At 41.6% G+C, this 12,131-nt stretch overlaps 1 protein-coding gene across 8 annotated transcripts in view; it reads right to left on the bottom strand.

Moving 5' to 3' along the window:
* The window catches only part of RTEL1 (regulator of telomere elongation helicase 1), a 78,972-nt gene that overhangs the window by 19,903 nt on the left and 46,938 nt on the right, over positions 1-12,131 (bottom strand). For all 8 annotated transcript variants that reach the window (XM_079978895.1, XM_079978894.1, XM_079978900.1 and 5 more), the window contains 4 exons: positions 11,596-11,742; positions 10,724-10,839; positions 7,543-7,666; positions 1,122-1,272 (listed from right to left, as the gene is read on the bottom strand). In XM_079978895.1, coding sequence (XP_079835021.1) covers positions 1,122-1,272; positions 7,543-7,666; positions 10,724-10,839; positions 11,596-11,742 — 538 coding nt within the window. The remainder of the gene's footprint in view (positions 1-1,121; positions 1,273-7,542; positions 7,667-10,723; positions 10,840-11,595; positions 11,743-12,131) is intronic.

Here is a 12,131-nt window from a genome sequence, read left to right as displayed (position 1 = left end):
ACCTTTTGTGAGAACACAAGTGATTAACATTTTTTATGGGTTCATACTGACTTCCTTTAAGGAAACCACAGCTGCGGGGGAAGTAATAATTAAGCTGGAACTGATCTCAAATGCTAATAAAGTACAGAAGTATGTAAATCCATTTGTGTTACTTGGATATTAATACTTTGTGATATTAATTTATTATGTTTTATTTTGGTATGGTCTGTTCCTATATGTTTGGCTCTAGATACCTCATTTACTTCTGATTTGTTTTTAATTACATTGTTTTAATTTGGCATAGGACTACCTGAAGGAAAATCTGTGCCCATATTACACCTGACTGGGTCTTGATATTGGCCTCAAAGGCCCTTCTTTCTAGCCTATCACTAAATAGCATCAGTTTATCACATACAAGGGATAGGGTCTTTTCAGTGGTGGCCCTACTTTTGTGGAATTCCCTCCGCTAGGAGTTATTTATGGGCCCTTCATTGGTGACATTAAAGAAGGTTCCTTAATTAACTTTCTAATTCCACTTTGCTTTTCAATGATGCCCTTATCTGGCTTCATGTTTTAGTTGTTGCTACTTTAATTTTTGATGCACTGATTTTGTTTTCTGTGTTTTATTGTCTGTCATACTATTATTAATTGCTGTGGCTGCTGTAAGCTGCCTTGTGAGGGTTTTAGTCTAAAAGGTGAGATATAAATACTGTCTTTAGAGGCAGTCCAATGAAAGTGTGTTGCTGTAATCTACCCAAGATGCAACCAAGGCATGTGTAATTCAGGCCACGTCTGTTTTCTCTAAACACTGCTGCTGAACAAAATGAAGATGGGAAGAGGTGCTCCTAGCCACTGATGTCACCTGCAGTTCCATAAATAATACCAAGTCCTGGAAAATACCCATACATGCTACAAGCTTCTATCTACATGAGAAGTCTTATCTAACAGCAGCAATTTGCAAGCTTTGGCTTGTTTGCCCTCCCCCATGCCAGAACTGCCTTCAGACAAATATTCGGTGTTTCAACTTTCCCTAGCTCGTTTGGCTGACATTTTATGACCTCAGCACACCTTGCCTTTTTAAGATTCTGAGGTGAGATTATTCCAGTGCCTATTTTGCACAACAGGAAAAGGCAACCACTTACCAATCCTCTTCCTTTTCAAACTAGGAACATGGTTGTCCGTGTTGCTGGCTTTGGTCACTGAAAGGAGCTTCTCACATGAAGCTGAAGTTGTAGGGCTGCCTTCTTCTCCAGTGGTGGTGCAAGAGGGGTCTCGAAGTGGGGGAGGAGGCACCTGCACAGAAATTGGAAGCATTACGCAAGAAAAAATGTAAAACGCTCAACTTCCAACATCTTAAGAACCTGCCTAAATATTATGACTTGAACTCTACAGCCTCTACGTCACTTTAAAACTGGAGTCACCAACCTTTTTAGGCCTTTGCATTTTTGAGCAAGTGCTGTAGGCACCACCCACTTTGTTCCCTTCTCCCCTCCCTCCTTCGTCCGCAGGAGACAGAAAGTGCACACAAAAAACCTTTGCTTTTCCAAGGGATCTGGGTAAAAATCATACCCAGTGGAATTAATCTGAGCCATAGACCTGAGAACCACATCTTCCGAGGTCCTTTAATTGAGGTATGGGATAGGTATAAAAACCTATTAGAACCTAGAATGCCACGCTGGCTATCACCTCTAGAAGTTATGAGTGTAAAGAAAATCAATATGAGAAGTAAGTGGATAACATATGGTCAATTGCTATTTAAAGAAGGAGAAAAATGGAAGATAAAACCTTATGAGCAGGTTAAAGAACATGTATATGATTGGCTGCATTACTTCCAAACAAATGAGATGTTTAGGAAAGATGGTAAAGAACGAGGTTTTGCGGACAAGGATTCTAAATTTCAGAGTGAAATCATAGATAATGATGGTAAAAATCTATCTAAAATGTATAAACTGTTGTTAGAATGGAATTTAAAGGATGAAGAAGTTAAATCGGTAATGACTCGTTGGGCCAGAGATGTGGGTTATAATATACAATTCGAGGATTGAGAAAAATTATGGAAGGAAGGTTTAAAATTTACTGCTTGTATGACGTTAAAAGAGAATGTGATGAAAATGTTCTATAGATGGTATATGACACCGGCAAAATTAGCAAAAATGTATAAGACATGCAATAAGTGTTGGAAATGTAAAGATAAAGAAGGTACTTTTTATCACATGTGGTGGGAATGTAAGAAAGTAAAAGACTTCTGGGAAAAGATATACAACGAACTGAAGAAGATCTTAAAATATACATTCACAAAGAAACCAGAAGTCTTTCTGTTAGGAATAGTAGGAAATGAGATAAAAAGAAAAGACTGTAAATTTTTTCAATATGCAGTAACAGCAGCAAGAGTGTTACTGGCCCAGAAATGGAAACAACAAGAAATACCGACTGTGGAAGACTGGAGAATGAAACTGTTAGACTACGCAGAGCTAGATAAACTGACAGGGAAGATTAGATATTTAAGAGACCAAAAGTTCATCGAGGACTGGGGGAAATTTGTGGAATATCTGGAACATATAAGTGAGGGACAGATGACGCTAAAGGGATTTAAAGAAGCACTGTGAAAAAGTAAGAAGTATTGTCTAAAGGGAATAGGAAAAAAGAGATAAATAATGTCAATATAAATCTGAGAAATGCGTAATTAAAATTATAACTATGGGTGATTTACGGAACAGCTGAGGGAAGTCCAAAAAAGAAATAAGTTGTGAAAAACGATGTGAAATTAATATATTTTGTTTTGTTTTGTTTTTTGATGTTAATTAATAAAAAATTATATGTAAAAAAAAAAAAAATCTGAGCCATAGACCTGAAAGAGGAAGTGAGAAAGACCATCACTCTTCCAACTTCCTCCTCCAGCTCTATGTACTTTTCAAGGGAGAAAAAGGCAAGAGCCCTCACACCTCATGACCAGGGGGACAATGAGTGGGTGAGTGGCGCTCAGAGGCTTTGTGGGCACCAGGGAGCACCATCCCACCCATGGGCACTGTGCTCACAAGCCCTGCTTAAAGCCTTCTTTTAAATTAAACTATGGTTTAATATGAATGAGCAACACTTCTTACTTCATCACTTCGCCAAGGAGTAAACAAACGAGAGGTTGGTTTGCCATTATGTGTCTGCCTCTTTACAAACCATGGAGGTAAGCCAAGGATGTTGAGTAACCATCATGGGTCTGTGAGCAAACGAAGAAACCATGAGCACAGGTTTGCATGTAACAAGCCAGCCTCTGATTTGTTTCTTCCCAAGATGCTGAAGAAAGGAGTCTGGTAGAAACACTGTGGGACTTTAGAGCAGTGTACAAGAATAGCAAATTGCTCGTTCATGTTAAACCATACTTTAATTTAAACATGGTAAAAATAGTGAAGGTTAAGACACAACAGCATAATATGGAGAAGTGTGTTGAGAAATGACATGGTTAATATATTAGATTTAGGTGGAAAATGGGCTATACATCTGTGGGACTATGATAATGCCTAGAAGGGATACCAGTAATGAGGTGGCACGGGTTGATTGTACGACTCTGTCAAGACACATGGTATAGATGAGCCTCTGGCATGACACAAGTCATATGTGGCCCATCCAAGATGAGATGAGGCCCATCTAATTATACTGGTAAGAAAGTCTAAGGTTAGTCTAGGAGACACACACCCTTAGCAAAGAACCACGTCTCATCTGACCACAGCGTGAAATTATGTAAAACAGGATAGTTAATATAATTAACAACCTGGCCGTTCCGATCCTGAAAAGGTTACTCCAAGATCTACCCATTACATCATTCTCTTGCCAACAGTAATCAAATGAATGCTGAAAGCCAAGGGCAGGGCAAGATGGTGATAGCCATCTCAGAATCTGGTTGGAAGAGAATAAGAAGCTGCCTTCTATCAGCTCAGACCACAGGTCCATCTACAGTTGCTTAGTACCCCTCACTTTAGCTGTAATTAAAAACTGCTGTCTGAACAGATTTACAGAACTATGTGCTTCATGCCTGAGACAAGTTTTATAGCTAATGAATCCCAGTTGCACCCCAGAGAATTAGGATGAAACTAGTCATAATAATGGCAAATGTGTTTGTTTAGCCAGGTGCCTGCTGGGCTGTTCATCTCTAAAGTGGGTGGATGGGTGTGTGTTGTTTCCATCAAAAGGAGAAGCATAGGAGGGGAGTTGGAACTCCCCTTGCTTCCCCCCACCCCCAATAATGGCCGTGAGCCAGATTGGGATAAAGTACAAGCGGTGCAGAAGGGGATTGTTTTAGATCTATCACAATCTGGGTTCATAACCTGACCATGGGTCTGAAATATCCTTGGTTGCACTGATGGAAGATTTTTGCAGAGAGCGAGACCGGGAGAGTGCAACCTTGCTCCTGCTTCTCGAGCGCTATGCAACCTTTGATTCCATTGCCCATGGCATCCTCCTGGAATGGTTCTGTTGAATGGGAAGCGAGGTCACTGTGTTACAGCGGTTCTGGTCCTAGCTACGGGCCTGAGTCCTAAAAGTAGAACTGGGAGAGTGCTTTTGGGCTTCCTGGCAGTTATGCTATGAGCTGCTGCAGGGCACTCCTCACTCCCCAATGCTGTTTCCTATGAAGCCACTGGGAACGGTCATTAGAACTTTGGGGAGAAGGTGCCACCAGCATGTCAATGACATCCAGTTCTCCTCATGCTATTTGGATCAGGAAAGGCCGTGAGGGCTCTGGACCGGTGCCAAGACAAAGCAGTAGGATGGAAAAGAGAGAAAAGGGTGAGCTTGAATCCTAGCAAGAAGGCAGAACTGTGGTGCAAGTTGTAGTTCAAAGCATTCAGAGGGCACGAGATTGATGAAGGCTGTTTTATCTGATGTAAAATATAGACACATCCCCAATTTAGATGAGAAAAGGAGAGGTGCCTGAATAGAAAAGGTGTGCATGCCATTGTGTCAAGCTTGGCCCTAAGCAGCCAGATTAGGACTGCTCATAGGAAGGGCTGCTGGTGCTGAACGTCCATGTGCTGTAGTGGTTCTAGGCTAGGACTGGCAAAACCCAATTTCAAATCACTGCTCAGCCATGGAATTCACTGACACTCTCTCTCAGCCTGACCTATCTCACAGGGCCGTTGTGAAGAAATTGTTTCTCAGGGTGGGGTGAAGAAGATAACCACAAATGTCAACTTGGGGTTTTTCAGGAAAAGGTGAGGATATAAATGAAATAAATAAAACATTCTGTATTGGTGAAATGAGAAGCCAGATGGCTTGAATTAATATGCCATGATAGGCATGAACACCATAGAACAGTTAAAACCTATGGGGAGGGGTATGTCGTTTGGAGTGCACTAAAATCAAAGTGTATGATCCATTTGATAACAGAGCTGCTATGCCAGAATAACTAAATGAAAGAAACAACCAACAACTAGTGACTAAAGAGAATAACTAATAAAGAGAAAACTACATGATGTATCCTATAGCTGTATTTGCTAACAGGTCTCCCCCCCCACACCGCACCTGATCAAAACAGCTGAGCAGCAAAGAGATGCTGTTGGAAACTCCCTTTGTGCTGTATTTTCATCTGTAAAATAGAAATAACTGTGATCTTTCTCACATGGTGAGAAATCGGTGAGAGATTAGGATCTTAAGCCACTTTATATATGTAAAGTTCAAGAAGCAAGAGATTTCTGCAGATGCATGCAATATTTATTCAGTCCAAGGTTCACACTATATTTGGAACTGTACAATTTGCTGCATCAATAGGAGTATTGCATCTAGATCAAGGGAAGTAATAGTGCCACTGTATTCTGCTCTGGTCAGACCTCACCTGGAGTACTGTGTCCAGTTCTGGGCACCACAGTTCAAGAAGGACACTGACAAACTGGAACGTGTCCAGAGGAGGGCAACCAAAATGGTCAAAGGCCTGGAAACGATGCCTTATGAAGAACGGCTAAGGGAGCTGGGCATGTTTAGCCTGGAGAAGAGGAGGTTAAGGGGTGATATGATAGCCATGTTCAAATATATAAAAGGATGTCACATAGAGGAGGGAGAAAGGTTGTTTTCTGCTGCTCCAGAAAAGCGGAAACGGAGCAATGGCTCCAAACTACAAGAAAAAAGATTCCACCTAAACATTAGGAAGAACTTCCTGACAGTAAGAGTTGTTCGACAGTGGAATTTGCTGCCAAGGTGTGTGGTGGAGTCTCCTTCTTTGGAGGTCTTTAAGCAGAGGCTTGACAACCATATGTCAGGAGTGCTCTGATGGTGTTTCCTGCTTGGCAGGGGGTTGGACTCGATGGCCCTTGTGGTCTCTTCCAACTCTATGATTCTATGATTCTATGACCTCTTCCGACTGCATGAACAGCATGCTGCTAAGCCAAAGTGTATCAGATCCCAGATGAACTATGGCCAAGTCAACGAAATGTATAAAGAGGATTTAAAGGAGAAAGGATTTGATGATAAAAAATCAAAATTTGAAACAGAACTATTAAACAATGAAGGTAAAATAATGTATAAAATGTATAAAATACTGTTGGAATGGCACCTGAAAGACGAGGAAGTGAAATTGGTGATGATGCACTGGGCAAAAGATTTTGGATATAACATACAGCTTAAAGAATGAGAGAGGTTGTTGAAAGATAGAATAAAATTTACAGCTTGTAATGCTTTGAAAGAGAATATGGTGAAAATGATGTATAGATGGTATATTACACCTGTGAAATTAACTAAAATGTGTAAGACAAATAATAAATGTTGTAAATAAAAAGAAGGAAAATTTTATCATATGTGGTGGGAATGTTAAGAAAGTAAAAAACTTCTGGGAAATGATATATTATGAGATGAAAAAGATGTTGAAATATACATTCTTAAAAAAACCAGAAGCATTTTTACTTGGTATTATAAGTGATGATATTAATAGACAAGATGTTAAATTGTTCTTATATGCAACAATACCGGCAAGAGTATTGTTAGCCCAGAAATGGAAGCAAGAAGAAATTCTGACGAAAGAAGAATGGCAGACAAAATTAATGGACTACGCAGAATTAGATAAAATGACAGGAAGGATTCGAAACCTGCGGAACCAGAGATTTACAGAAGATTGGAAGAAATATACGAACTATTTGAAGAGCAATTGCAACCAACAAATTATGCCAGTAGGACTACAAGACATTTTGTAAGGAGAAATATATGAAATATTGCAAAGTAGAGAAAGAATAGAGATAGTAGTTAGGAGATTTAAAGGTAATAGTGAAAGTAAGAAATGTATTATTAAGTGAATAGATTGGAAAATTTTCAGATGTGATTGATGGAAGTCAAAAAACTGTATAAGATGTAAAAGTATGTTCAATTATTGTTGAAAATGATATGTTAAAAACACGCACACACACACACACACACACACTCTCTCTCTATATATATATATATTAAAAAAAAAACCAAAGTGTATCAGATCCCAAAGCAGTCTGTGAACAACTGGCTGGGCAGCCTTATGCCTCTGGAATGCTAGTCATAAGGTAACTCTCAGACATTTTGCAGACTAATAGCTTTCGCCTACAATTGCTTGGAACTTACAGTTTCCTGGGCAAAACGGAAGAACTGTGACACATCTCTGACGGCATGCCCAAATTTTTCATAAATCTTGATGTAAGGACGGACCCAGGAAGGCAATTGGGCTATTGCATCTGTATTCATGAACCTGTTGGAAAGTGGGAAAGAACACTAGTAAGCTCTGACAAAAACAGTTTCGGGACATGCCTAGAAATGTTTGTAACACTTTCCCACCAAAACAACCCAGAAGAAAGATGGAATTGGATGCCTAACTGATCTGATACCATTGGTAAAAGAAAACACCTTTGGATATAGCACCCCATAATAATTTTATCCCCATCACAAAAATAACAGAAGAGGATAAACAGTATCCTTACATTTACACTTGTCTCATTCTTCCATACAGCAAAAGGTTAAATGGTAAGTTGCAAAACACTGTGGGATTGCAAGTGCTGGATAAGGGAGTCAACTGAAGTGCTGGCCAGAAATCACACATGAATTAGCTAAGAGCTCCAAAACCCCTTTTGCGGGGTTGCCACCTGTGGGAGATAAAGCAGTCATAACCAGACTCCCCTCCACAATGTCTGGATCAGGCCAGCCTCCTTTGCAAGTCCTACGAAGAGTCTAATTGATTGACTGAACTATACAGCTTATGAGATCTGCTTTTTAATTCGCCACTGCTGTTACGAATAGATTGGTTTCATAAACCATTCCTTTCCTAGGAATAGAGCACGAGTTGCAGATAATAGCTCATTTAGAATCGTTCCGTTTCCAGTTACAGGTTCCATTTAAAAAAATAGTGCGTTCCCAGAGGATTACTTAGAACCACCCTGCAGACATGGGAGTGGCCTGAAACAGATTCAACTCTCCCACAGCAGAGAATACTACAACCTGACTTTTAAGGGTTTAGTGTTGAAAGCCTTCCCTAGGCCCTCAAGCAGAAACTCCAGGCTTGTGGGCATCCCCTCTAAACTTGGGAGGTGTCCCTTAGACACCATATAGGAATAGATATTAATATGCAGCATGAGTAAGTCTTGAATAAACCATTCTCCATCTATTTGCATCCCATGCCAATAACCTAATACCCCATTTTAGATGGTGTACTACAGAGATAAATTTATTTGTCTGTTTATGATAGGAGTGCAATTATAAGGACCACATACAGTGGTGCCCCGCAAGACGAATGCCTCGCAAGACGGAAAACCCGCTAGACGAAAGGGTTTTCCGTTTTGGAGGTGCTTCGCAAAACGAATTTCCTATGGGCTTGCTTCGCAAGACGAAAATGTCTTGCGAGTTCCTGCGTTTTTTCCCCCTCCCCCCCTTTTTCTAAGCCGCTAAGCTGCTTATCAGCTGATCCGCTAAGCCGCTTAACAGCTGATCTGCTAAGCCGCTAAGCCGCTAAACAGCTGATCCGCTAAGCCGCTAATAGCGCTAATCCGCTAATGGGCTTGCTTCGCAAGACGAAAAAACCGCAAGACGAAGAGACTCGCAGAACGGATTCTTTTCGTCTTGCGAGGCACCACTGTACTCCAGTTTAGTGACTTTCTTCACATTTGATGTCACTGCAGTGGGACAAAACCCACACTCTGCACATATGGTGGCAAGCGGTGAGATAGAATCCCCCAGTTCTCAGTCAGAGCATTCCTGTTTTCAAAGAAAGCCGCGAAAAGATGATGCAATTTCTCCCGAAAGAATACGTTTAACTTGGATTATTATTCTAAGACTACTGATGTGGATTTAGAAACCCAGTCTAGCAACACATGAGAAATATTTTGGTTAGATCATATTTCTTTCTTTATTTTGGTTTTGAACCAAGGGATACATGGGTAAACAGTTTTCCTTTCCACTGGCCAGAATAACAACTCAGAGCTTTCTCTGAATAGCTGCTCCCATTAATTTGCCTAGTTCTAGTCACAGGCACAGCTGCATCCTGCTGGCTTGTGGTTGCACATTATTATTTTTAAATATCACTTAAGAAAGTAAGAGGCCGCTGAATCAGGCCTGCGGCTCATCCAGTCCAGCATCTTGTTCTCACAGTGGCCAACCAGATGCCCTGAGGCAAGTCCAAAAGCAGGACCAGAGCGTAAGACCATTTCCCCTTCCTGCAGTTTTCAGCAACTGGTATTCAGGAGCACACTGCCTCTGACTGTGGAGGCAGAGAATAGCCATTGTGGCCCCAGGTAGCCTTTACCTCCACAGGTTTGTCTTTCAAAGCCATCCAAGTTGGTGGCCATCACTGCCTCCTGTTGGAACAAATTCCATAGTTGAACTATGCACTGCATGAAGAAGTACTTTCATTTGTCCCTCCTGAATCGTCCAACATTCAGCTTTGTTGAATGTTCACAAGTTCTAGTAACATGAAAGGAGAAAAACGTTTTTCTATCCGCTTTTTGCATGCAGTGCATAATTTTACACACTTCTACAGTATCATGTCACCTCTGACTTGCCTTTTCTCGAAAATAAAGAAAAGGCTTCTGCCATGTTTGTTAGTCTTTGAGGTGCCTCGAGACTATTTTTTGCTGTAACAATTTTTTTAAGTATATATTTTTATTCTGCTGTTTTGTATTATTACTGTAATTTAAACATCTATTTTAAAAAAAATATATGAACACAAAAATCCACACAAAACCTAGAATAGAAAAAACAAAAACATTAACCAAAGAACTGAACACACCCAACCCTTCCCCAAGAACAGACACCTTAGAAACAAATAAATCTGAACAGCACAGCCATCCTGCATTCTTCCATCCAAGCTCAGATTGAAAATGGGAACCAAGCATGCTCAGAAGAAGTCACAAGGGTGGTCACAATGGTGGCCCATTACATAGGAATTACACGGTAACAAGGCAAGCAAGGAAATCAGTGAGGTGCACTAATTGAGCCAATTTGCTGCCCGTTCACTCCGTTTGGAGAGTCCTTCTGGAGCTCATCACAATCTTTTTGTTCTAACTACCCCGAGCAATTTAGTATCATCAGAAAACATGGCCACCTAACCACACTCCCCTAACTCTAGCTTGTTTATGAACTAATTTAAAAACACAGATCCCAATATGAAACTTTGGGCGATTCCACTTTCTACATTCCTCCATTTTCTCCTACTTTCTGAAGGCTTATTCCACAGTAGCAAAGCAAGGAGATGGCACAGATGGTCCAGAATTCAAGTAGACGGAGATGAGAACTCTACCCAAGCAAGAAGGAAGGTCACCTGTGGTCACAGAGGAAGATGGCGCCGTAATCCTGTCGATGCCGGATGACTCTACCAATGGCCTGGTTCACTGCACGAGATGCCTGTTGTTTATACCAGCTGTTCCCGGATAAATACTAAATGTCAAAGAAAATGCATCAAACACCAAACCAAAATTAATACCACCCTTTAAGGAGATGCCCTGAAAACGCATCTGCAAAGAATGCCCTTCTGCCTGTCCCTTGGTTCTCCCCTTCCCCACTTTCTGTAGCTTAGGACCACTTCTTTTCTGAAAGAGGAACTGGTCACCCCACTGGCCCAGCCAGCTGGCCCCTACCTGCCACGAAGATTTATCTGGATGAATAACACTGTGCATTGTGCTTCAGACGTTTGCAACATTCCTTTTCGATAGATGACAGATATGCATTCATACAAGGTTAACTCTGCCACTTGCTGTCTACAGCCAATGGAGAATTCTCTCATAAATAACCAAGCCAGTTTTAGAAGCCTTCAGCAAATATTCCTGTGGCCCAAGGAATTGGGACTGATATCCATAGAGAAAAGTTGCAATGAGAGAACAGAGACAAACAGGGTCAGACCAAGAATTTTTGCTGCCTGAGGCAGCAAGGACTGAGGCTAAGGACTTGATGCCAACTGGACTGTTATTGTTTGTCTTTATTTCAACATTGGTGATGGATCAGACCCAGGAGCAGCAAGCTAGGTTAAGGGGTGCAGCAGGGCATGCCATGTAGCACACACAGTTCAGCTCCCCCCCACACAGCTACCTGCCCCCTAGAACCTTCAGCCTGAGGTGGCTGCCTCACTCTGCCTAATGGCAAGGCCCTCCTTGATTACAAATATCCATAATATCAATGGGAGGGCTCCCTTCTTACCTGTCCACCAGCAGCACCTTTTGACCTCATCTCATCCAAGAACTGCATCTTTAAAATGACCTTTGGGTCCATGCGAGGGGGGAAAGGAAGGCCTGTAATGATGACCCCTCGACCATTCCTGTCCGTGAAGTCCAACCCTTCGCTGGCCTGAAAACAGATGATGTCTGTCACTAAAAGAGGCAGAGACAAATTCCTGCTCCGCTTCCAGCTTCTCCAGTCTTCCCTGAGGGTCCTGAACGCACTTCAGCTGTTGTTCTGGGTTGGTTCCTGAGTTTTGGGGGGCTCCAGATCATCTCTGGAAGGGGAGCTACTTGGCAGGGGCATGAGCTCAAGAACAGCGCTGCAAGGCTGCTGTGCTTACTTGCCGGAATTTAAGGTTGCAAACAGGGGGTGCTTAAGATCTGAGCTGTGTCTCTCCGCTTGATGGTGCCAAGGCCTATGATATAATTCTCTGGATGCCTCAGTCTAAAGGCCACTTCATGACTATACTAGTGCAATGTAAGGTAAAGGTAAAGGGACCCCTGACCATTCGGTCC

The sequence above is a fragment of the Podarcis cretensis genome, assembly GCF_951804945.1.
Source record: "Podarcis cretensis genome assembly, chromosome: 6".
Taxonomy (NCBI): domain Eukaryota; kingdom Metazoa; phylum Chordata; class Lepidosauria; order Squamata; family Lacertidae; genus Podarcis; species Podarcis cretensis.
The sequence above is the reverse complement of the archived record's forward strand: the minus strand, read 5'-3'. Positions and strand labels throughout refer to the sequence as shown.